General features: G+C 43.0%; 1 protein-coding gene across 4 annotated transcripts in view; it reads left to right on the top strand.

The window, feature by feature from the left end:
• The first annotated feature begins 2542 nt into the window (after nucleotides 1-2542).
• The window catches only part of OCLN (occludin), a 47019-nt gene continuing 22822 nt past the window's right edge, over nucleotides 2543-26739 (top strand). The window contains exons 1-4 of one of the 4 annotated variants that reach the window (XM_019983054.2): nucleotides 2543-2681; nucleotides 9958-10073; nucleotides 13329-14007; nucleotides 17109-17270. In XM_019983054.2, the coding sequence (XP_019838613.2) occupies nucleotides 10024-10073; nucleotides 13329-14007; nucleotides 17109-17270 (891 nt within the window). In that variant the 5' untranslated portion in view covers nucleotides 2543-2681; nucleotides 9958-10023. Of the gene's footprint in view, nucleotides 2682-2795; nucleotides 2915-9328; nucleotides 9646-9957; nucleotides 10074-13328; nucleotides 14008-17108; nucleotides 17271-26739 lie in introns of those variants that run through there. The other 3 variants (XM_070774568.1, XM_070774569.1, XM_070774570.1) reach the window with 3 other exon arrangements.

The following is a 26739-nucleotide window of genomic DNA, read 5'->3' as shown; positions in this document are numbered from 1 at the left end:
TGATGCTTTCTAAGGCCCACTTGACTTCACATTCCAGGATGTCTGGCTCTAGGTCAGTGATCACACCATCGTGATTATCTTGGTCGTGAAGCTCTTTTTTGTACAGTTCTTCTGTGTATTCTTGCCACCTCTTCTTAATATCTTCTGCTTCTGTTAGGTCTGTACCATTTCTGTCCCTTTATTAAGCCCATCTTTGCATGAAATGTTCCCTTGGTATCTCTAATTTTCTTGAAGAGATCTCTAGTCTTTCCCATTCTGTTGTTTTCCTCTGTTTCTTTGCATTGATTGCTGAGGAAGGCTTTCTTATCTCTCCTTGCTATTCATTGGAACTCTGCATTTAGATGCTTATATCTTTCCTTTTCTCCTTTGCTTTTTGCTTCTCTTCTTTTCACAGCTATTTGTAAGGCCTCCTCAGACAGCCATTTTGCTTTCTTGCATTCCTTTTCCATTGGAATGGTCTTGATCCCTCTCTCCTGTACAATGTCACGAACCTCCGTCCATAGTTCATTAGGCATTCTATCAGATCTAGTCCCTTGAATCTATTTCTCACTTCCACTGTATAATCATAAGGGATTTGATTTAGGTCATACCTGAATGGTTTATTTCTGCTTTATTGACTATGCCAAAGCCTTTGACTGTGTGGATCGTAATATACTGTGGAAAATTCTGAAAGAGATGGGAATACCAGACCACCTGACCTGCCTCTTGAGAAACCTATATGCAGGTCAGGACGCAACAGTTAGAACTGGACATGGAACAACAGACTGGTTCCAAATAGGAAAAGGAGTACGTCAAGGCTGTATATTGTCATCCTGCTTATTTAACTTATATACAGAGTACATCATGAGAAATGCTGGGCTAGAAGAAGCACAAGCTGGAATCAAGATTGCTGGGAGAAATATCAATAACCTCAGATATGCAGATGACACCACCCTTAGGGCAGAAAGTGAAGAGGAACTCAAAAGCCTCTTGATGAAAGTGAAAGTGGAGAGTGAAAAAGTTGGCTTAAAGCTCAACATTCAGAAAACTAAGATCATGGCATCTGGTCCCATCAATTCATGGGAAACAGTGTCAGACTTTATTTTTGGGGGCTCCAAAATCACTGCAGATGGTGATTGCAGCCATGAAATTAGAAGATGCTTACTCCTTGGAAGGAAAGTTATGACCAACCTAAATAGCATATTGAAATGCAGAGATATTACTTTGCCAATAAAGGTCAGTCTAGTCAAGGTTATGGTTTTTCCAGTGGTCATGTATGGATGTGAGAGTTGGACTGTGAAGAAGGCTGAGCACCAAAGAATTGATGCTTTTGAACTGTGGTGTTGGAGAAGACTCTTGAGAGTCCCTTGGACTGCAAGGAGATCCAACCAGTCCATCCCAAAGGAGATCAGTCCTGGGTGTTCATTGGAAGGACTGATGCTGAAGCTGAGACTTCAATACTTTGGCCACCTCATGCAAAGAGTTGACTCTCTGGAAAAGACCCTGATGCTGGGAGGGATTAGAGGCAGGAGGAGAAGGGGATGACAGAAGATGAGATGGCTGGATGGCATCACCGACTCGATGGACATGAGTCTGAGTGAACTCCGGGAGTTGGTGATGGACAGGGCGGACTGCCGTGCTGCGATTTATGGGGTCGCAGAGTCAGACAGGACTGAGCGACTGAACTCAACTAAAACGAACTCAAATAGCAAGAACTGAAACTGCCCTATTCAGCAGTGCATTAAAAAAAATTGAAATACAACATATAGATAAGTGTACACATCGTTCAGTGTAGGCTCTGAGTTTTCCTAAATTTAACACTCCTTTGGGAACAGCCCCCAGAAGAAATGGAACAGAGACACAGAACTAGGGCTTCTTTTTTTTTTTTTTTTTTAAACCCTCTTAAACCAAAGAGAATATTCAAATCGTTTAAAACCCCTGAAAATCAGACTCTCGGTCCTGTCATAGTTAAACGTGGGGAGGAGGGGCAGAGGGTCCTGAAATGGTAATAATGTAAATCGTAGTATACCCTTAATTTTGATGGCAAATTTACCATCACCAGTATCTACAATACTTCCAACCTCACTGAACCAGTCTTGAGTGACAGTCTTTTTAGCGATCCAGAGATTTAGAAGCAGTTCCTAAATTTACGCATGACATGTGAAAATCTCCCACATCTAGCTGCTTCTTTCCAAAAAAAGTTTAATCAAATTTTTGAAGCAGGAAACTTTTGTGTCAGGTCGTGCCTTTCTTGCCCAAGTGCTGAGCACCCTAGAACACTTTAGGAGAACAGTCTCTCCAGGTTTCACTCGCCAAACATTGCGCAGTTCTGCCCGAAGAGCTCCGAGAGCTTTCTAGGGTGGTCCGGCACCACTCTCCCCCAGCCGGGAGCCCGAGCCCCTATCCCCCGCCACCGCTCTGCTCTCCGTCCCCGCCCACTTGGACCGAAACGCCGCGCTGTTCCTTTAAGGCCGGACGCCGCAGGGTGTGCGGAGAAGGGCCGGTTCTTCCCGCCTCCTTTTGCACCGCTCCCTTCCCCCTCCCATCGGAGTTTCAGGTGAATGGGTCACGGAGGGTGGAGGCCGCCATACCACTCCTCCTCCCTAGCGTCCGCCTCCCCCTTTCTGCTTCTTCAGGCGGAGACGGCGGGACTCCGGGGAGAGCTGGCCGGAACGCCGAGTAGCCCTCGCGGGGAGCCGCAGGTGGGGCTCCCGGGCGCCCGGCCGCGGACTTTCCGCACCCGGGCCGGGGGTTGGTGCGCATGCCCGGGGGGCAGGCGGGCAGGGTGGGTCGGGGGGAGGAGGGGGGAGAGGGGGCGGAGGGCTCAGTCCCCAGCGGAGTCCCGGCTGCGCGCAGGCTCTCTGCAAGGCGGCAGGTGCGCCCTCCAGGTGAGCGCACGCCCGGGCTCCCGCCGTGTTTGGTTCGCTGGGAGAAGGTGAGAGCTGGGCGCGGGGCCAGGGGCCCCAAGGCCCCTCCGTGCACTGTATGGTAGGGGAGGCGCAGGGAGAGGACGCCCCGCGGTGGTTTCGGTGGCTGTTTCGCTCCAGGCTTGGGACTCGCGGCAGCCGGAGAGGCTCGGGGCGGCGAAGAGAGCCGCACCCGGCCAACTCGGAGCCTGCCTCCTGGGTCGAGGGGCTGCTTGGAGCCGCCCATCTTTTCCTTCCGCTGAAACAATTCAAGCCACCACCAGTGTCTAGGCGGCGTGGGCAACTTTTCGCTTTCTTAGGGGCCGGCGGGAGATTGGTGACCAGCCAGAATCCTGCGACTGGCTCTCCAGGCTGCAGTTTTGTGTTTTTTTTGTGGGGGGGGGGGGGGGGGGGGGAGGGCAGGGTGGGGACGCTTGTCCCTGAGGAGAGAGCCTGAGCTTGAGGGATGAAACTAGAGGGGCCGCTTGCTGGCCCGGGCGGGGCGGCTGGGACTCTGGGAGGAATGTGTTATCTGCCCCCATCTCACCCCTCTGGGTATCCCAGGTGGAGAAGGGGTGGCAGGGTTTAATCCGTGCAATATTCCTGGAGTCCTGGGGTGGGCCGAACGGCTGTTTTCAACCCCCTTGGTGGGGAGTTGTTACGAGCCCGCGTGGATTTAAGATGCCGGGGCGGGGATTTAATTTCGAATGAAGCTGTATTTCCAGGGAAGCCACTCACGCTTGGGATTCTCACCCTTGACCTAAAGGCCGCCGCCAGGTGGGTGGACCTGCCTCGGGCGGTCCCTGCTCACCCAGCTAGGACGCGTACTGCCCGGTGTGCTCCAGGACACCGGCATGTGCTCCTAGCCAGACCGCCGGCCCCGGGGTGCGACCCCGGGCAGGGCCGGCCCCGCGCGCCGCCGACACGTTGCCTACGTTGGAGGAATTGTGCCGGGCAGGTGGGATGAGGGGTCAAGATGCCCCTTGCAGTTGGGAGAGCACCCCCGAGCCCCTTGTCTAGTGTCCCAAGTGAAGCGACAGAGTCGGGGGAGAGGGGCGGCATCGTGGAGCTGGCCGGGCAACCTGCCCACCTGGGAAATGACCCGGGACGGGGAGGAGGCAGCCTTCCAGGTTAGTGTGTGGCCCTCACGCACAACAGGTGTATTATTGAGATCCCGGGAAAAGAGAAACCCTTCCCCATTAAGGGACTGGTACCTTTTTTTGTGATTGAAAACGACTTCTTCCCAGAGGGAGGTAGATTTCTCAAACTTTTTATGTATTCCCTAGTGTAGCACTGTTTCTTTTGCACTGTACACATTTAATATTTTCTTGGTGTTTTAAAATAGACATTTTAAAAGGTGGCACCACAGTAATTGATATCTCCGCAGACAAAGCAGCAGCACTGTCGTTTTTTGTCGTTTTGCATTTATTTGGTTACTCAGCGCCTCTTTTGTTAGAGTGTGAAGGCGAGGAAAGGGATATTTCCACAACTTCTAGGAAATTCAGGAAGTTGATGAGCATTGCCTCCTGTGTGTAAGGCACTGTGATAAAAGCCTTTTGTACTTTAAGTCGTTTAATCATCCCAGCATGTCTAAAAGCTAGGTCTTATTAAGTCGCTCAGTCGTATCCGACTCTTTGCGACCCCATAGACTGTAGCCTACAGGCTTTTCTGTCCGTGGGATTTTCCAGGCAATAGTACTAGAGTGGATTGCCATTTCCTTCTCCAGGGGATCTTCCCAAACCAGGGCTCGAACCCAGGTCTCCCTCATTGTAGACAGACGCCTTTCCCGTCCGAGCCACCAGGGAAGTCCTGAGTAAACACCAGGGAAAGTGAATATATATATATATTTAAATATTTAATTGGCTGCACTCGGTCTTAGTTGTGGCAGGCATCTAGTTCCCTGCCCAGGGATGGAACCCAGGGAGGGTTAGCCACTGGACCACCAGGGAGGTTCTGGGACGGTATGTTATTAAAGGGACAGTTCTTAATATTCCAGTGGAGAACCAGATTTGGGGAGCTTTTCTGGAATTCTCTACTTTTGACTAGTCCCTATGGCCTCGTATAAGTGTTCCCCATCTTGCTTGATGTAAAAGTAAAACTTTCTCTTTTCTTCTAAAGATAATGCTGTAATTTCTTATGTTTCAAAATGATGGAAGATTGCTTTCAGCCACATAAAGTAACTGATCCAATGTCCTTCACCTTCCCAAGGAGAGACCTCCCAGAAGAAAGTTTTCTTTAGCTGCATTTCAAGGCTTACGTGATTAGAATATTTATTGGATTTTTTCATCCGTATTACTATTTATAGAACTAATGGAGTAAAAAGATGGTGGTCACACCTTCGTAAAAAATTTGCCCCCAGGTTGCAGCTGTTCTGTAATTTCGTGCTTTCCAGTCTTGAATGTGCTGAGAATCACATTGAGGATCTTCTGAAAATACAGATTCTGATTCATAGGTCAAAAGTGGAGCCTGGAATTCTGCTTTTCTACCAAGTCCCCGGGTGATGCCTGTACAGTTTTTTCTCCCTTTCCCTCACACTGTAAGCACTTAACTACTTTTGTGGAACTTGAAGGATTCTATTTCTTGGGTGTTAGTTATGTGAAGAACTTCAAGGCATTCACTGCTGGATTGAAATCCCAACTCTAATATGGGCTATTGTTTTCTAAATCAAATATTGATTGCACATCTCTGTACCAGGGACTAGATCTAAGGATCAGGAATAAGAGTGAAGATCAAGACAGACATTTAAGTGCTTGGGAAGGTGGTATTCCTTTTGGACTGGAGAAGATTGTAGTTTTAAAAAAAGAAAAAAAATAATTAAAGGGGAAATTTGCTCTGAAAATAAATTGGTGGATGGGGTGAGATACTGGGAGGACATCTCTGAGGAGGTGAAATTTGAGCTGAGAACTGATGGGGAAATGCCTGCTATGTAGAGATTTGGGTGTTCTAAACAGGAAACCCTCAAGATCAAGGCCCTCCTTGAGTTGACATCTTTATTCTAGGGAGTGATTTTCAAAATGTATGGTGTGGTTAAAAAATCATCTAGAGAGCTTATTTAAAATGTGGTTTCTGACACAGAGCTAGTCTATTTCAAAATCTGTCTAATTTCAAAATTTTAGATCCTTTACTAATGATACGCCTATAACCTAAATAGAATCATTTAATATCAACTTTAAAAACACCTTAGACGCAGATTCATGAAAGGAACGTGATCGAAAAGGAACAGACTGCCCTTAAATACAATGTTTATTTATTTTTACTTACTGACAGTTTGCTTTAAATAATAATTTGAAGCACAGCATTTTCAGGTCTTTTTATCTTAGCTCAGTAATCTACTGAGATTATTTTGGCCAGTAAACATTTTAAAAGAGAGAACTTTTTATTTTTTTTATCATCAGCTGGCTTTAAGTTTAACATACTCAGTAAGGGTCAACTCCAAATTGGCCCTGACTCCATCCAGTTCAGCTGTTTGCCAGAGCCTATGGCCTTTCACTTCTCATTTTACTTTTTCCTTCACTCAGCAAACACTTATTGTCCAGATACTGTTAATGTTGCTGTGCTGGGCAGTGGGCAACATTCTTGGACCTTTTTCCTATTGTCATGGCCCTAGAACTTGGTCATAGGCTGCCTTGCAAGAGCCCTTAGAAGTCAGCCCTCCAGTCCAATGTCCTGCCTCTCCACCTCGCCAAATACCAAACAAGCTTTGCAGAAACAGCATGAGGTCAAATTGTTATTTGTTGTTTTGGGAGGGTGTGTGGAGAAACTTCCTAACATTGAAATGAAATCTGACCCTCTGGAGGTTTTTTTTTTTTCTTAAGGAACTCTTTCTAGGGCTACAAAGACAGCTCTTCAGCTCTTTGAAGGCTGCCATAGTGGTTCCTAATGTTGAGTGCTCCAGGCCAAACATTTCCTGTTTTTCCAGTCATTTGTCTTAAAACATGGTTTTTCTAGATCTTTAACAATCCTAGTCTACCTCCTGAAGAGGTACCCAGTTGGAACATGATGTTCAAATTTCAGGGTTCTGCAGGGGTTTGTTTCTTTTTAATAGCTGTATCATATGTAGATCTAAGCACTAACTCTGTAAATAATGCCTGAGATTGGAATAACTTGTTAGCTTTGTTGAAATTCTGATCAAGGAAATGTACTTGTTTCCTGCACCGAGTCCTAGTTGCTGCATGTGGGATCTAGTTCCCTGACCAGAGATCTAACCCCAGCAGCCCTCTGCTTTGGGCGTACAGAGTCCTAACCACTGGACTGCCAGGGAAAAAAGTGAAAGTGAAAGTGGCTCAGTTGTGTCCACTCTTTGTGACCCTATGGACATTGTAGGCAGATTCTTTACCATCTGAGCCACCAGGGAAGCCCAGACTGCCAGGGAAGACCCAAGGAAATGCACTTTTAAAAATGAATAGTTACTAAGCCAGATTTCCCTTATCTAGTCCTCATACTATTTTTTTTAATTGAGTTTTATATTTTTAAAATGACTTATTCCTGCCACCAATATTTGAAAATGAATATAGTACACGTAAGTACCTAAACACTTAAAATTTCTCACTTTCAGCATAATCATCTTGCTGAAAATGCTTTTGCACATCTTCTTTAATACATTATCTTATCTACTACCCCATCCCAAAGAGGATTATCTCCCTCTTTGACTCAGGAAGTTAGCGATGCTCACAGAAGAGAAGAAGGATTTGTCCCCTCAGATTGTGAGCTTTTTGAAACCACTTGGTTTGTTTTAGTCCATCATTCCAGCCTTGCTGAGACCTTGATCAATGTTGATGTACTTGTAGCCAATGAGTTACTTATCCTTTCCAGTGTCTTGTCAACTGCAAATTTGGATACACTTGTCCATGTTGTCTGCGGTCATGACTAGAGACCTCCCTCCAGGTGGACAGAAGTGGTGCATTCATTCATCCTAATTAGGCTCCATTATTCAGCCCAGTAGAAATCTGCCCACCTACCCTCTGTACCAGTGGATGTGTCCAAGAGTCTCAGGATTCTCTCTGCATTCCCCTCATCTGCCAGTCTGGTAACCTTCTCAAAAAAGAAAATGAAGTTAATGTGCCATGACTTGTTCTTAATGAACTTTCTGAAAGTATTCACTTCACAATTTGAAATCTTCGTTCTTAGGGGAGACATGACAGCTAAGCTCTAAATCCAGGCAATGGTTTGGAAAGCAAAATTGTCTGGATTTTTGGTGAAGCTTAAAACTGTAGCCTGAGTCTGAATTTAGAATTTTCAGAAGCTACCATTGAGCCTGGAATTTTTGGCATAATCTTGAATGAGGGGTACCTAGCTATAGAAGAGGTAAGATTCCTCTAAGGTCAGTGTGTTAGTTTGATGTTCAGCTTCAGAAATAGGGTGCCATATTTAATAGTATTTAAATTCAGTTTTCCTTAGTTCTTTTTCTAAGCATCAATTAGGAAGACAGTAAATCTGGACTTTTTCATAGCACTGTAACTTTTTGGGTAAATTGCTTGTCTGTGTGTGTGTGTTTGGGTGCTAGTTACAGAGCCATATACACTTATGATTTGTGTATTTTTCTTTATGTTATACTTCAATAAAGCAGTTTTTAGAAATAAAAGAATGTGAAGAAGTTGTCTTCTCTCACTGTGTTTGGAAAATTATGCTAATCATGTTGGTGTTACTAACATTTAATATACTTCTTCTTTGAGGTTTTACCGAAATACATTTGGGCAATATTTTATTGAGAAATTTGTGATTGACTGTTCTTAAGGGTGTGGAGGATACTTGCTGTTGATTTTAAAGAGCAAAGTTTAAAGAGTTTGAATTGATTTACTATTCTTAACAGTGTAACATATGATTACACAACCCTTTTGTTTGAAAAAGAAAAAATATTAAAGACTTTACTCAGGTTATAGATCTTGTTCATGCCCTTCCTCCCGTCTACCCCCAGGCCTCTGATTCTTTCTTGCTAAGTCTTCCCTGTTATCTCCAAACTGCTCTTAGTCACATAGTCCTAAATAACGCCTGTTGCAGTTGCTGTTTTCTTGGTGCGTTACCTTCAGGAGAACTTGGTCTCATACTTAACTTCCACGCGCCTGTGGTGCTGTGTAGGTACTTAATAAATCCTTGTTGATTAGGTGAAATTGCCTCTCAGTTGTTCAGGAATTTTTGCTTTGAGGGATTTTTAGAACAAAATTATTCTGCTTTTCTCTTAGTGAACAGGACTCTCATACAGTGTACGTTTGATGTTTTTTCTTTTTTGAAAATTATATTCCATTTTGAAGACTAGGAAAAGGAGATAAGCAGAAAATGTCCACAATCCTAGATTCTTAGATGCTTTTGTAACCCTTTTAAATGACAGAAGAAGCATACTTTTAAACCAGACTATGCTTTAGTTAACATTGAAGGGCTAGAATATGCTAGACACAACTGTATTTGCATTTTCATATGCATTCTCATTTTCTATGAACTTTGAAAAGTAATGAGATAGAATAAATGTCTTTTAAGAAATTTATGTTTATACATCTTTGTGTTCTTCAATGACTGTTTTTTTAAAACACCATTTTTACCTATTACTATCAACAGCTTTGTGAAATTTTCATTGCTGGAACTTATAATTTCAAGTTTAAGCTATATTCGTATGCCAGTGATGTGCAGAGCATAACGTTAGGTGCTCTGAGGACTACCAGGCCAGATGATTCCTTGAGGATGTTGTTCAGTTGCTAAGTTGTGTCTGACTCTTTGTGACCCCATGGACTGTAGTCTACCAGGCTCCTCTGTCCATGGAATTTCCCAGGTAAGAATGCTGGAGTGGGCTGCCATGTCCTTGTCTAGGGAATCTTCCTGACCCGGGGATCAAACCTGTGTCTCTTGCGTTGGCAGGTGGATTCTTTACCACTGAGCCACCAGGGAAGCCCGAATGATTCCTACCCTAGTGATTTCTTATGCTCAAAGAATTCATGGTCTAATGTGCAAAAATGACAGTGGGAAGGACAAGAGAAATAACCATGGAGTGAGACATCATTTGAGATTGCTGTTATTCGTTTTCTTAGTGATGCAAGGAAACCGAGCTCAGTAGTAATGTCATTACCCTACTTGTGTTGCTTAGATTGGCTGATCTCAGGAGGCTCCGGCAGTGCTCATCCTGAAGATCAAGTGACCACTGACACCAGCCATGTCATCCAGGCCTTTTGAAAGTCCACCTCCTTATAGACCTGATGAATTGTAAGTAAATATGTAATTCTTTCTTTTTTTTTTTTTTTTAAGGCCTTGCTTGTGAGATTTTATTAATAGTTTCCCAACCAGGAATTGAACTCGGGCCCTTGGCAGGAAGTGAGAGCACAGTCCTAACTGCTGAACAGCCAGGGAGTTCCTCCTTTTTCTTTTTTAAAAGTCTATTACATGTTTAAAAAAAGTGTGTAGTTGAAACTTTCATCTGTTACGTGTTTGCTTTAAAAGTAAAATGACGTGGATTTGTAAAATCAAATTGAACCAAAGGGTATTCAGTGAAGAGTGAGCGCCCCTCTTACCTTCAACTTCCAAGATGACAGTTTTTTTCTGCAGTGGGAGCCATTGTCACTTGTTTTTTCATTGTTGCTACAATATATTCTGAGCTTATATTTGTGTGTATATTTGTTTTTAAAAAATGGTATGAAGCTTCCATAGTAATGCCTTGTTTGTTTGTTTTTGTCTGTGCTGGGTCTTCACTGCTGAGAGGGCTTTTCTCTGGTTGCAGCAAGCAGGGGCTGCTCTCTGCCGGTGGCGAGCAGGCTTCTCATTGTGGGGGTTCCTCTTGTTGCGGGGCGCGGGCTCTAGGGTGTGCGGGTTTCAGTAGTTGAGGCACGTGGGCTCAGGAGCTGGGGCTCCGGGCTCTAGAGCGCCGGCACAGCAGTCGTGGTGCATAGGCTTAGTTGCCGCCTGCCATGTGGGATCCTCCCAGATCAGGGATTTTTACCCATGGCTCCTGCATTGGCAGGTGGATTCTGCACCACTGAGCCACCAGGGACGTCCTCAGTGCCTTGTTTAGATGACTGTTGGCAGTAGTCAGGTTTTCAAATAGCATGTTTATTGAGAGAGAATTCACCCACTGTACGGTTCACCCATTTAGAACGGGCGGTCCATTGGTTTTAGTGTATCCCTTCACCACAGTCGGTTTTAGCACATTTTCATCATCCCCTTCCCAAAGAAACCCCTCTGTCCAGTAGCACTCTCTGGTTCCCCCCAGGACTAGGCAACCACCAAGCCCACTTTGTTTCTGGATGTGTCCATTCTGGACATGTCATATAAACGGAATCTTACAATGTTTGGTCTTTTGTGACTGAATTCTTTCACTTGGTATGTTTTCCATGTCCTCATAATCTTTATTTTTTGGAGCAGTTCTGGGTTCACAGCAAAACTGAGAGGAAGACATAGAGATTTCCCTGCCCCTACACATGCACAGCCTCCCCCACTATTAATATTTCCCACCAGAGCGGTGTGTTTGTTCCAGCTGATGAACCTCTACTGACACGTCACCTGAAGTATGTAGTCGATACTGGGGTTTTCTCTTCCCGATGTCAGATTCTTCACAGGACGAGCACTGTGTGTTTTGCCCTTCACAGCACGTCTCAGTCTGGACCAGCCATATTTCAAGTGTCCCATCTGTCTGTTGGGCTAGTGGCTGCCATATTAGCACAGCTCTGTAGCATCCTATCGTGAGGCTCTACCACAGTCCTCCATGGCACTCTGGGTAGATGTTCAGACTGTTTCCAATTTGAGATTATCATAAGCAATGTTTCTGTGAACATTACACAGTTAATGGAATTATAAGTGATACAATCATTTTTGGAAAACAGTTTGACATTGTCTAGTAGAGCTGAAAATTTTAAAAGTTTGATCCAGAAATTCTGCTCCTGGGTATATACCCTAAAAAAAGTGGCTTTGTGTACCAGGATTTAAGTAGGAGATTGTGTTAGAGCTATGCTGTTCGTGACAGCCCTAAATGGACACAACCCGAATACCCAAGTAGAATGTGGTACAGAATTTTCTTCACATTTTCAGTGTTCTCCAGTTTCTCCATTTCCTTTTCATTCTCATATACTCAAGTAATTCATCTAATTCTCATGGTGAGAAGCCTCCAGTAGGAAGCTATCTCCTTTGGCATGTGGAAGATGGTTTGTGGAAATAAGGGCAAAAACAAAAGGGGCTTTAGTCATTTTAGGAATTGAATTTATCTCCCCAGGGCCCACAGTTTTTAGATTCAGTTGTCCACACGTTAGTGTGTCTGTTACAGGCTGCTGTGTGTTTATGGTTAAATTACTGGAGTTCGCAGGGTATTTTCATAAAAAAAGATTCAAGATCTCATTAGCCATCATCTTAATGAGCCCTCATTAACGTTTCATCTACTTTGTAGGTCTTGCCTTAACTGGCAGCAGCTCACGTAGTAATTTGTTTAATGTCTTACTGCCCTGCCAATGAGGGGCAGGGCGGTAAGACATTAAACTCGGTGAGGAGCACTCTGTGAGGGGCCTGGACTGAGGCTTTCCTGTCTGTTGTTTTGTTTGCAGTGCCTGGCACAGAGCCCAAGATGTGTCGGCCTGGCGGCTCCAGTAAATAGCTGCTAAAATGAATAAGGGAATAAATATGCTTTCTTAAGGAAGAGAGCTAGACAGCCAGAAACTGACCAGTGTGGGCCAGTGCAGGTGTCACGTCTAAAGGAACTGGTCTCCATCCACAAAGGGAAAGGATTGATGCCATTGTTCTCAACTGCCTAGGTCCCATCCCCAGCGATTATGATTTAACTGGTCTGGAGTGCTATTTCTGGGGATTTTACACATTCCCTGGGTGATTCTCAAGTGTAGAACTTGAGAACCTCTGCTCCATAGAAACTAAGCAGTCATTCACAATGTAGCATCAGCAGCATCTGGAAACTTCTACTCCAGACCTGCAGACTAAGCAATTCTGGGGATGAGGGCCAGCAAACCCTCCAGGTGATGCTGATGTGTCTGCACAGATACCTTTACTGTTCAGTGGGTGTCTGAGTCTGCTGGGGATATCTGTAGTAGAGTATCATAGACTGGGTGGCATCAGAAATTTATTCTCACAGTTCAGCGGCTGGAAGTCCAAAGGCAGGTGCTGGTGGAGGCCCTCTTCCAGATTGCAGACTGCCAACTTCTTGAATCCTCACATTGTAGAAGGGGTGAGCAGGCTCTCTAGGGCCCTTTTTATAAGGGCACTAATCCCATTCATGAGAGCTCCACCCTCATGACCTAATTACTTCCCAAAGACCCCACCTTCTAATACCATTACATTGAGTGTTAGGATTTTGATACTTGATTTGGGAAGGGCGGGGAGACACAAATTGCCCCACTGCAGTGGGGCAGTACAAATAATAGTTTCCTTTGCCAACGGTTTGTTTAAATTATTCCAGGTACTTTTATATGTTCTTTCTGCTTACCGCTAAAAAGTGCTAACTTAAAATTGTTTTTGTGTGCATTTCAGCAAACCTAATCACTACACACCAAGCAATGACATATATAGTGGAGAGATGCACGTTCGACCAATGCTCTCTCAGCCAGCATATTCCTTCTACCCGGAAGATGAAATTCTCCACTTCTACAAATGGACCTCTCCTCCCGGAGTAATTCGGATCCTGTCTATGCTTGTTATCGTGATGTGCATCGCCATTTTCGCCTGTGTTGCCTCCACTCTTGCCTGGGACAGAGGCTATGGAACCTTAATGGGAGCTGGTGTTAACTACCCTTATGCAGGAAGTGCCTTTGGTAGCTACGGAAGTGGCTATGGCTACGGCTATGGCTACGGTTATGGCTATGGAACAGGCTATACAGATCCCAGAGCGGCAAAGGGATTCCTGCTGGCCATGGCTGCCTTTTGTTTCATTGCTGCATTGGTGATATTTGTTACCAGCGTTGTAAGGTCAGGCATATCTAGAACAAGAAGGTATTATTTGACTGTGATAATAGTGACTGCCGTCCTGGGCATTATGATGTTTATTGCCACAATTGTCTATATAATGGGAGTCAATCCAACTGCCCAGGCCTCTGGGTCTCTCTACAGTTCACAGATATATGCCCTCTGCAACCAGTTTTATACACCTGCAGCTACTGGACTCTACGTGGATCAATATTTATATCACTACTGTGTGGTGGATCCCCAGGAGGTAGGAGTAGTTTTGTTTTTTTCCTCCCCTCTTTCCTTGGGTCAGAGGTTCTCATCTTGGGATGCTTAATAGATTCACTTGGGAATGTTTAAAAAAGTAGTGATGCCATGGCCCCACTGCTGTTTAAATCAGAATCTGAGAGAAGGGCTGTGTGTCCTTTAAGGTATAATTCACATACCATCTAATTCTTCCACTTAAAGTACAGTTCACTTGTTTCTAGTATATTCACAGAGTTGTGCAACTGTCACCACAGTTCATCTTCGAACACTTTCCCGGCCCTAGAAAGAGACCCCATCCTCATGAGCAGGCACTCCTCATTTCCCTAACCGTCCCCAGATCCAGAAACCACTAGTCCTTTTCTAGAGATTTGCCTCTTCTGGATATTTCATATAAGCAGAATCGTACAGTATGTGTTTTCTTTATGACTGGCTTCTTTCACTCAGCAATAATGTTCTAATGTTCATCCATATATAGTATATACCAGTGCTTCATTCCTTTTTATTGCTGAATGCTATTCCATTGTGTGCATATACCACATTTTCTTTATTGTTGGCTGATAGGCATTTGGCTGTATTTCGGCTGTTATGAATAATGCTCTGAACTTTTGTGTGAAACCTGTTTTTATGTGACTTGAGTTTAGTATATACTTAGGGGCAGAATTGATGGGTCTTATGGAAACTCTTCATTTAAACTTGAGAGAAACTATCACATTCTTCTCCAAAGAGGTTGCATGATTACACATTTACCAGAAATGTACGAAGATTCCAATTTCTCCACAGCCTCAGCAGCATTGTTTTTCTGTTTGATTCTAACCATGCTAACCCTCCCAGCATCAGGGTCTTTTCCAATGAGTTAGTCCTTTGGGCACTGATGCGAAGAACTAACTCATTGGAAGAGACCCTGATGCTGAGAAAGATTGAAGGCAGGAGGAGAAGGGGCCAACAGAGGATGAGATGGTTGGATGGCATCACCAACTTGATGGACATGAGTTTGAGCTGGGAGTTGGTGATGGACAGGGAAGCCTGGCGTGCTGCAGTCCATGGGGTTACAAAGAGAAACGACTGAGCAGCTGAGCTGAACTGATGCCAATGAGTGTGAAGTGATACTGGTTTTGATTTGCATTTCCTTGATAGCTAATGATATTTTCTTGGGCTTATTGGCCATTAGTATATCTTCTTTGGAGAAATGGTAATTCAGAATCTTTGTTTTTTAGTGGGGGTATTTGGATTTTCATTATTGAGTTGTGAGAAATTTTATTTGGCTACAAGTCCCTTATAAGTTTTTCTCTCCATTTTACATCTAGATGATGCTCTTTGCACAAAAGTTTTTCATTTCGATGAGATCTGATTTTTCTTTGTTGCTTGTGCTTTTGGTGTCTAAAAACACTTTGCCTAATTCAAGGTCATAAAGATTTACTGTGATGTTTTCTTCCAAGAGTTTTATAATTTGAGTTAACGTGGGTCACATCGTAAGGGAGGGGTCCAGCATTTCTTGCATGTGGATATCCAGTTGTCTTAGTATTATTTATTGAAATAACTCTCCATTGAGTTATTTTCATGCCTTTGTCAAAAATGAATTGACCATAAATGTGATGATTTATTTCTAGACTCTCAACTTGTTTCCATTAACCTGTGTTTCTGTTCTTAAGTCAGTACCACACTCCTTGATTGCTACAGCTTTGTCATCAATTTTGAAGTGGTGGTCCTCCAAATTTGTCCTTATTTTTCATGATTTTGTGGTTTAGATTCTAGGTCTCTTGTATTTTCATATGTGTTTTAGGATCACCCTGCCCATTTCTGCAAAAAAAAGCCAGCTAGGATTTGGAAAGATTGCTTTGAATTTGTAGATCAACGCAATTCTTCAAAATCTTAGCTGGGAGAAGAATTGTCATCTTTATAATGTCTCCTGCTTCGTGAACATAGGGTGTCTTTCCATTTACTTGGGTCTTCTTTACTTTCTTTTAAAACTGTTTGCTAACTTTCGTTGTTTAAGTCAGTATTTCAAAAAGCTGTTAGGTGATTCAAATGTACAGGTGCGGTTGTAAAGCCTGCCTTCTATAACCATGCGTCATTCTAATTAAAGTGTTTCTAAGTTACTAACCTTTTTTGCTTTGTTTTCTCCTTACACTGACCCAGGAGTTTTCGTTCTTTACCTGAATGAGTCACTTCTCGGGGCTAGACCTTCTCCAATGGCTACCATTATTTTGAAGACTGAAATGTAGGTTTCAGAGTATTTGTTGTTGACATTTGGTAAATAGGCCTGAGGGTCTTACCATACTGTCATCCTTCTTAGTTCTCTGACTACCTGAAACCTCTATTCTTTGAAAAAGGTTATGACTGTTAGACCAGCTAGAGAGAGAGCTTCCTCTTAGCAGACATTCAGACCAGAGTTCTGGTACCTGTTCAACTCTAAGTGCCTCCAGGCCAGTATACCATGTAACATACCTGTCAGACACTAGAACTGTCAGAGGTAGGGTTTCCTTGTCACAGGTCCTTCTAGTAAGTACACAAAAGACACCCAAAACAGAGAAAACTAACAGACTAAATGAATTATCAGCCCATTTTCTTTAATTTATAGCTTGGTTAGATTATGTCTGCATTATTTATGGTAAGGCAGATTCTCTTTGGACTGAAGGTTACATTCAGTGTAAAAAGTTGAGCCAAGCATGTGTTATGAACAAGACTATGTAAGCATGATTGGATATTTGAAACAACTTCTGTGAATAACATTTTTCAAAACCCTTTAGAAGTATGCCAGGGATTGAGTTAATTTATTGGCCGTTATCCTCTATGAAAATATGGCCCCTAGTTCTCAGACTTTAGAACTAGTTTTCCATAATTCTAAAACAGGGATCATTATTCCAAGGATTGACTCATGGTTGAGGTGTGTGTATGTCTCTGTGTGTATGTGTGTCTTTGTGCGTTTTGCTAGCCTTAACCCATGTGGCTTGGGCTAGGTTTTGCAGTCTTACAATGTAACCATTTGTATCAGTTTTAGAGCAGTTAAGCTAGTTAGTAGGGCCTTAGGTATTTGTAGAGTTGGATTGGAGTAAAGTAAACAATTAAAAGCTAAATATCTCAATATCTTTAATCTCTTTTTAGGCCATTGCCATTGTACTGGGGTTCATGGTTATTGTGGCTTTTGCTCTAATGATTTTCTTTGCTGTGAAAACTCGAAGAAAGATGAACCGCTATGACAAGTCAAATATTCTGTGGGACAAGGAACGTATTTATGATGAGCAGCCTCCCAATGTTGAAGAGTGGGTAAGTGTTTTATGAAAGTCAGTAAACATCCAGTTTTGCTTTGTTTTGTGTTTTTTTCCCTATAAACACCCCAGATCTGCCTTTAAATTTGATCTAGTGTGCTTTGTGAAACTTTATTCTTAGAATTATTGTCTTTGTATATTGCAAAAGTGGAGGCCTCAGGTTTTACTTTGAACATTAATAAAGTGGGGTGAGTGGACATGGATTTACTCCGAGGTAAAAAGCCAGATTTCTGTTTCTAAGAAGTGGATCTAGGCCCTGAGCAGAAATGGCTTTTAAGGAATCACGAGGGACAAAAAAACGTACGTGGCTTTGAAGAACGAAAACAACTCCTCTCCCCTTCGCTTTTATTTTCTTGCTAATCGTTTTGGAGGGAAGCAGGGTCTTCGGTCAAGATCCGCAAGGGTGTTTTTAGGGTGGTGGCAGGTGGGAAATCTTTAAACCTTTTACATGGAGAACAGCCTGGTGACTCACAAGCACTAACATAGATATATGAAATACTTTAGTGAAGGCAGAGATTACGGCAGGTTCTGGTTTTTTTTTTTTGGCATATACTGTTAATGCTACCAGTAGATGGCTTCCTAAATGATGTGAAAGTGTAGAAAGTCTCTCTTACCAAAAATACCTCCCAAATGCATGTTACTGATGAGATAAACTGGGACTTAGGGCCCTTTGCTGCAGTGCTTGCACCTAGACACATCTCTCCTGGAGCAACAAAATAGGAATTATCTGGGACTAAAAATAACTGCATGCATGCACAGTTGGGGCAGATTCTGGACAATGGACACAAAGAAACCAAAAAACCCAACTGCTATTTTTGAGGAGCCTGGAGCAAAAGCAGAGGGTCAGGAGCAATAGCCTGGTATTGCACAGGCCCCTGCACACAGCACCACCTAAGCGGTGGGCAAACCACCTCGGCAACCCCTCTGACTCGACCCTGGGATACACCCTACCCTCACTCCATTTGAAGACTAAGCCCACCACCCCCTCAAGAATCAGGCAAGCAGGGGAACCAGTTATTTGTTTTTGCTCCCCCTACTGTAGCAGGGGCCCCAGTAAAGCCTTGCCTGAATTTCTTGTCTGTGATCTTTTTTTTTTTTTTTTTTAGTTAAGGAGGCCAAGACCCCTGGTCGTAACACTGATAGCTAACTAACCTGTTTTTAGGGATGTTCCAAGCTTTGTTTCGTGGAAATGCTGTGTTATGATGTTCTTGAGAGAGCAGCCTCAGAAACTGCCTTCCTTGGTTTCTTTGAGCAGATTTGTTTCTTGCCATGAAGGTTAGTTGAGACTCCTGGATTCTGGTTCCAGGATAGGTTGGTTTTGGCCAGTGGGAGCAGAGCGGAGTGGGTTGAGGGTGCATCCTGCTGGTCAGGTCTAGGGTGGAGATACTGATCATCTGGAAGGCTCCTAGCTCTTGCATACTGTGTACCTGATATTTGAAGAAATTTAGGAATGTAGATGAAATTTTCCTAGTGGAGGTACTAAGACAAAGCAGTCAGGAAAATCAGAAGGTATGGTCTGTGGATGCCTGTGTTCCTGACCTCTCCTGGAAGCCTGCTGCTTGTTTTTCTCATTTTTCCCCCCATGACTTGTGAGGGTGTTGGCGATTGTTTTCTTTTGACCTTTAGCTCCAGGCAAAGCCACCTATAGAGGGACTAGGACAGTCTGTTGTGAACTGTGAAGTCAGGGTTTCGCTGAGAGTTTCTGGGTGTGTCAGTTTTCACTGGCTGTTGGATTTGTTTACTTAAGGTTTCGAGAGCCTAAAAACTGACTCAGGAGAGACCAGGGCCAGAGATATTACAGTCCCAGGGAACTTTGACTTCTCATCTGACTTTACTGTCCTGAAAGTTTAATCAGTTCTAGGTGCTTTTGATAATTTGACAGAAGATAGCGATAGTAACTTAGGGAGGTGGTGATGATGACGAAGTGAAGGGACTTTTAATTTTTAAAAAGGCATTATTTTTATAATGCTTCCTCACTGAACCTCTAGAAATTTGATAGCTAGCCTATAGATTGTTTCAGGTGAACTTCATAGTTTGTCTATAGTAATAAATGTTTCATCATATGAAGGTAGATAATCATCTGTTGAATAGCAGATGTGAGACTTTGAACACACTAATGTTTCATGCAAAACTTAATCACTTAAATTCCTCTTTTCCTTTTCCCTTGTTTTCCCAACTGAAGCATCTAAGAAAGGCTGTTTGAAATAAGGCCTTGGTTTAAGCTACAGGTATTGTGTTTTTCCTTCCATTTTTCTCTGTCCCTCACCTGCTCAGGTGTGCTTTGCTGAACTCAGCCCCTCATTTTCATTTTTGCCTGAGTTTATGTCCACAACCAGATGCAGACACTTACTCTCTTTTCTCCACTCTTACGCAATAATTCTGCTCCAGTGGGTTTCACTCCGATAACATAGCTGCCCAAGTGGAAACGTTTGATGCTGCATCTACAGTGCCTGACAGTGGAGCGGACTAGTATTTTTTCTTTTTGGTTATTAAAAATTAATATCATAAAAATAACCTCCACTTGAAATAATGGAAGAGAATCTAAATTAATAACTTGTACTACGTGATAATTAAAATTTGAATTCTAATTATGGATAAGTAAGACCTATATATATAAGTAAGACATATAGCAAAGTAGCGCTCAAAATTCTCCAAGCCAGGCTTCAGCAATACGTGAACTGTGAACTTCCAGATGTTCAAGCTGGTTTTAGAAAAGGCAGAGGAACGAGAGATCAAATTGCCAACATCCGCTGGATCATGGAAAAAGCAAGAGAGTTCCAGAAAAATATCTATTTCTGCTTTATTGACTACGCCAAAGCCTTTGACTGTGTGGATCACAATAAACTGTGGAAAATTCTGAAAGAGATGGGAATACCAGACCACCTGACCTGCCTCTTGAGAAACCTATATGCAGGTCAGGACGCAACAGTTAGAACTGGACATGGAACAACAGACTGGTTCCAAATAGGAAAAGGAGTCTGTCAAGGCTGTATATTGTCACCCTGCTTATTTAACTTATATACAGAGTACATCATGAGAAACTCTGGGCTGGGAGAAGCGCAAGCTGGAATCAAGATTGCCGGGAGAAATATCAATAACCTCAGATATGCAGATGACACCACCCTTATGGCAGAAAGTGAAGAGGAACTCAAAAGCCTCTTGATGAAAGTGAAAGAGGAGAGTGAAAAAGTTGGTTTAAAGCTCAACATTCAGAAAACGAAGATCATGGCATCCGGTCCCATCACTTCATGGGAAATAGATGGGGAAACAGTGTCAGACTTTATTTTTCTAGGCTCCAAAATTACTGCAGATGGTGACTGCAGCCATGAAATTAAAAGACGCTTACTCCTTGGAAGGAAAGTTATGACCAACCTAGATAGCATATTCAAAAGCAGAGACATTACTTTGCCAACAAAGGTCCATCTAGTCAAGGCTATGGTTTTTCCAGTGGTCATGTATGAATGTGAGAGTTGGACTGTGAAGAAAGCTGCGCGCTGAAGAATTGATGCTTTTGAACTGTGGTGTTGGAGAAGACTCTTGAAAATCCTTTGGACTGCAAGGAGATCCAACCAGTCCATCCTAGAGGAGATCAGTCCTGGGTGTTCATTGGAAGGACTGATGCTGAAGCTGAAACTCCAGTACTTTGGCCACCTCATGCAAAGCACTTGACTCATTGGAAAAGACCCTGATGCTGGGAGGGATTGGGGGCAGGAGGAGAAGGGAACGACAGAGGATAAGATGGCTGGATGGCATCACCAACTCAATGGACATGAGTTTGGGTGAACTCCAGGAGTTGGTGATGGACAGGGAGGCCTGGCGTGCTGCAATTCATGGGGTCACAAGGAGTCGGACACGACTGAGCTGCTGAACTGAACTGGAGACATATATAAGGGCTTCTCAGGTGGTACAGTGGTAAAGAATCCACCTACCAATGCAGGAGTTGTAAGAGACGTGAGTTTGATCCCTGAGTCAGGAAGATCTGCTGGAAAAGGCAACCCATTCCAGTATTCTTCCCTGGGAAATCCCATGCACAGAGGAGCCTGGCAGGCTATAGTTCATTGGATCACAAAGAGTCAGACACGGTTGAGCACAAGACAGCATATATATGTATATAATATGGTAATAATGGGTTGTTTGGGGTAGGGGTGGGTATCTTTCTAAACTTATTGAAGGAACAGTTACCTGCTGAATATTTGTTTACTCCTTCTCTACACATTGGGGTATGTCTAGAAATTCATTATTAAATCTTACTGCCTTTCTTAGATTTTTAAAATCTTTAGGTTAAGAGAGCAAAGCATCAGCTCAACAAGCTGAGCCTTCAGAGTTTTTTAAGCAGGTTTCAACCCATTTGTATTATCTGTGAGAAAACCTGCAACTTTCTAATTTACTGTGTCTCAATCTCCACCACAATAGTTTCTCTGCCTTCTTAGGAATCTTAGGGCTGTTTTTTTTCCCTCCCCTTTCTGGATATCTTGTGCTTTGTAAAAATAAACAGGCCATGTTTGCACACTGGATGTTTTGTAGTCAGTTAAGTTTGTACCAACATTGTTGTATTTTAAATACTTAAAGGCTCTGTTAGTGAAACTTCTAAATCCTAATTTTTTTCTATTATGTCCTCAAACCCCAGGTTATTACTTTTTCTGAATTAAAAAGTATATATATGATTATTTATCTGATTGGTAACTGTGAATAATTTTTCAGATACTGTGAAGTATGAAGAAAATTCTGCCATCTAGAGTTACCTTTTTGGTGTATTTTCTTTACTCCTTTTCCTCTCCTATTGCTTATTCTAATTCAGAAGTATGATTATAGTCCTTATCAGTGTCAAATTCTACCTTTTTAACTTGCTCTTAGAGGCTTTTTTATCACATCATTAAATATTCCTCAAAAAATTTTTTTTTAAGTTTTTTTTTTTTTTTTTTTAATGTAGACCATGTTTAAAAGTCTTCTATTGACTTTGTTACAGTATTGCTTCTGTTTTAAGTTTTGATTTTTTGGCCTCGAGGGATGTGGATCTTAGCTCCCTGACCAGGGATTGAACTCCCACACCTTGCATTGGAAGGTGAAGTCTTAACCGCTGTACTGCCAGGGAAGTCCCCTCCTCAAAGTGTTTTGATACTGTTAAAAACTTTTACTGAAGTGTAACATGTATATCCATATGCACACAGAATAAAGGACATTAAGTGCACTAAATTTAATTATATGGCTTGGTGAAGTTTTACACATATAAGCCCATTTGCAATCAGCAGCTAAATCAAGATACAGTACATTCCAGTGTCCAGGGTTTTCTCATGCCTCTTGGTCAGTACCCCCTAGGGGGTGGTGACTCCTCTTATTTCTCTCAGATCAGTTAGATTCGCCTATTCTTAAACTTCACATAAATGGAATTATGTGCTGTGTGCTTTTGTGTCCACTCAACATAATGCTATGAGATTCATTTATTTGTTGCATTGGTCAGTGTGATACTTTTTATTTTTGTATGTTTCGGCAAGATAAAAGCTTTCTAATTACTCCTTTAAAAAAAAAAATCCATGGCCAAAATTATAATTTTTCAAAAAAAAACAAACAGAAAACCACAAAACAGGGCAGTCTGCCTCCCATCCTTATGTTTCCATTTGTCTATTTCCGGGTATCTTTCACACCCTCTCCCACACTCCTAAGTGCTCTTCTTGGTGTCTTATAATTCCTTTCAGTGCTTTATTTCCTGAAAAAAAAAAAACAAAACACTCCCTGCTTTTTTATGCAGAAGTTAACGTACTGATCACACCATTCTGTCTGCACCTCACCCTTTTGCTTGACAGTGTGTCTTTTTTTAAAAAATAAAATATTTATTCAGCTGTGTTGGGTCTTCATTGTGCCACGTGGACTCTCCAGTTGTGGTGTGTGGGCTTATTTGCTCTGCAGCGTGTGGGACCTTAGTTCTCTGACTAGGGATCAAACCCGAGTCCCCTGTATTGTATGGCAGATTCTTAACCACTGGACCACCAGGGAATTCCCGACAGGGTCTTTTTTTGTGAAGTCATTTTATTTATTTATTCATTTCTTTTCGGCTGAGCTGGGTCTTTGTTGCTGCTCTCGGGCTTTCTCTGCTTGCAGCAGGCAGGCTCAGTAGCTGTGGCAGGTGGGCTTCGTTGCCTCACAGCATGTGGCATCTTCCCGGATCAAGGATCAGACCCGTGTCCCCTGCACTGGCAGGCGGATTCTTAACCCCTGAACCATTAGGAAAGTCCTGCAGTGCATCTTGGTGATCTTTCCTCACCACTCGATAGCCTCTTTGTGGTATGGATGTACCATGGTTTATGTAATCATTCTCATTGGTGGGTGCATTTGTTGTTTAATGTTACAGACAGTAATAGGATTTAAAAAAAAAAAAGAAAGCTTGGTATGCCTTGTAAACATGTTTGTCCATGTATATACTTCTGTAGGCTGACTTTCCTATAGTATTACTGAGTTAAGGGGTATATATACACACACGTCTGTAATTTTGATAGACAGTGAGAAATTGCCCTTCAAAGGAGATGTACCAATTTATACAGCTATCGGCAATGTGTGAAATTCTGGTTCTACACACCTTTTCTAGTAACATTCCACTGGAGAGATGTATTTGACCAATCTGTATTGTTGTGTATTAGGTTTTTTCCAATTTTTGACCAGAATAGTTATGTAATAATAAAGTCATTTTCTTACAGTAAGTATGTGTAACGTTTTTTGAAAATGGAGAAAATTGATGTTGAGGGTAACTTTGCTATTATATAAACAGAAAGCTTTTTTTTTTTTTTTAATTTATTTTGAACTGGAGGACAACTGTTCTACAGTATTGTGCTGGCTTCTGCCACACATCAACATGAGTCAGCCATAGGCACACACATATCTCCTCCCTCCGGAACCTCCCTCCCACTTCCCACCCGATCCCACCCGTCTAGGTAGTCACAGAGCAGTGTGTGTCTGTGGGCTCCCTGAGTCATGCAGCAAATTCCCACGGGCCACCCAGATGTTTCACTGTCAGTCTCTCCGTTCATCCCACCTTCCCCTTCCCCCACTATGTGCCTGGGCTCACATAAAGTGACAAAACCAGGGTCGGAGCCCCAGTTGAGCATTTCGATGCCAAAGTGCTCTTAGGGAAAGCCTTAATGATTATATATTCTCTCTCTCTAATTGGACTCGAGTGCACGGAAATTGGTTTTTCCCCATTCTTTGTTCATGACCTGGTCGTCTTTGGTCCATTCATAACCCTCTTGTTGTGTTTGTTGATTTGTTTCATCATGAACACCCATCGTCCTGCCATACATCCTGCATTACTAGGTCTCAGTTACATTAGCCCGTGTTTTTCACTCTCCCCCCCACCTGCTTCTGCCTGCTCTCAGAGGTGACCTGTCCTGGCAGGCCTCCCCTGCTTTCATTAGAAAAGACCACTGTGTGTTCCTTTCCGTTTCTGTTGTCTTGATCGCATGGCTGAAGTGCTTCTCGGTGCTAGAAGTGGAACTCGTGGTTCCACTGTGATCAGAGTAGATCCTCAGATGTTCTCACACTGAGCAGACTTCCTTGCCGGTGTCCTGGGTACACTTACCAGCTCTGCAGGGTAGCCCTGCTTTAGAGGACACCTCTTGTTCAGTCTCAGGTGAACAGCCCTGGAGGACTGGTAGTCTTCCCCTTTCCTCCACTCTTGCTGTGTGTGTTCTTCTTTACTTAGAAGCAGTGTGTCAGGCAGGTAGAATACCAGGGTTTGAATTCCAGCTTCCCTGCTTTCGCTGTGACTCTTAAGATCAGTTCTGTTCTTTTTAACCTATGTGTATGTCAGGGAAGCCTCGTTTGGAGACGATTCCTGGCAGACAGACAGTGGTGGACCCTAAAGCTCTGGGTTTGAGTCCTGATTCCAGCACTCTTTGGTAAACAGATTAACCCTTCTGATCCTCAGTTTTCTTATTTATGAAATTGGCTGTTATTTGGTCTGCCTCTCAAGACGAATGTGAGATGCCTGTGGGAGAATGAAGACGACCAGTAAAATATGGCTGTCTGCCTTACAGGGAGAGTGAAAGGAAAACAGCTGATTGTGCAGAAAAGAATTTTGCATGAGTACCAGTTATAGTTGACAAAAACAGAGCTTAAATTAGAAGAGGTAAAAAGGAATTTATCTGCAACATTTCAGATGGTAATTTATGAAACCTAGAAAGAGTTGAAACAACTTAGTCACAGAGGCAAGGACACGGCTGTGTATCAGGAACAGCTAGAGTCAGGACTTCAGGGCCGTTGGGATCTGCTTTCTCATCTCGATTCCCTCCTGCCCGGTAGGCTTCATTTTCTCACGTAGAAGGCGAGCAGAAAGCAGCTACTGAGAACTCTTGAGTAGTGCTTCACCTAAGACTGACCAGGAGAGGAGGCGCAGATGAATGATTAGGCCTGGGTCAGGTGGCCATTCTCACACTAAGCACTGTGCCCAGGACAGGGCCCTTCGCACATCATCTGGCTTGCGGCATCTGGCTGATACCCTTACACCCATGAATATGAGTGGTACATGTTAATCTTTCTGTTCAAATCTCTTCCCCCACCTGCATTTTCAGAAGGTCATAAATATAAATATCAGTACATACATCTTCATTTTCTGTAAATTCTTAGAACTTGGGATCTGGCTTTGGAAAAGCACACACCTACAGAAAATATTAAAGAACTGATTGTAAGATGTGTGTACTTGAAATTAGTTTTAGTTGATAGTTGATACCTGCGGTATTCTGGAGAAATAGTTACTAGAAGTTAAGCACTTCATTTTCAGATGCTCCTATGAATAACTTTTGGTTTCGCTTTGGTAAAGTAAAAGAGAGCAGAATCTAAGAGCAGCATGGGACCTTAGGTCATCCAGTCTGTCTCAGTGAACTTACACGAAGGAAGCTGAAGACCTGTGAGGTGGACACAGTAGTAAATGGAGACTTGGTGGTGACTTAATGCATGGGGGCCAGAGGTTTAGACTCTGCTTTCTCAGTACTCTTCAGTGCAGTACATCAGGCTGATTTGGGAGGTGAGCTCCTTGGTCTTCATTTTGGCAAGAAAGTTTTTTAAAAAGTCACAGTAGCTACTGCCCTGGAGATCCAGTGGCTAGGACTATGAGCTCCCGCTGCAGGGGGCATGGGTTCAGTCACTGGTTGGGAAGCTGAGATCCCAAGCATGTTGCATGGTGCAGCCAAAAATTTTTTTTTTTAAAGTCACAGTAAAAGCAAGGTAGGAACCACCATTTCCTAAATAGCCATTATAGGTGTAGCCACTCTGTACATTATTCTTATAATCCTAAGTGCAGTCTTCACAGTGTGGATACTCTTCTTACACGAGGGGACACTGAGGTTTGCAGAGGGCTTCACTAATTTGTCTCAAGCCTGACATACTTAGCAGCAGGATACATCTTACGTTTGCCTTTATAACTTGTGTTTTTTGGCGTGTTTGCCTCTCAGATCTCCAAGCCTCTGTTTTCTTTGCCAGTA

This window comes from Bos indicus, chromosome 20, assembly GCF_029378745.1.
Source record: "Bos indicus isolate NIAB-ARS_2022 breed Sahiwal x Tharparkar chromosome 20, NIAB-ARS_B.indTharparkar_mat_pri_1.0, whole genome shotgun sequence".
Lineage (NCBI taxonomy): Eukaryota > Metazoa > Chordata > Mammalia > Artiodactyla > Bovidae > Bos > Bos indicus.
This window is presented reverse-complemented; position numbering and strand designations above follow the sequence as displayed.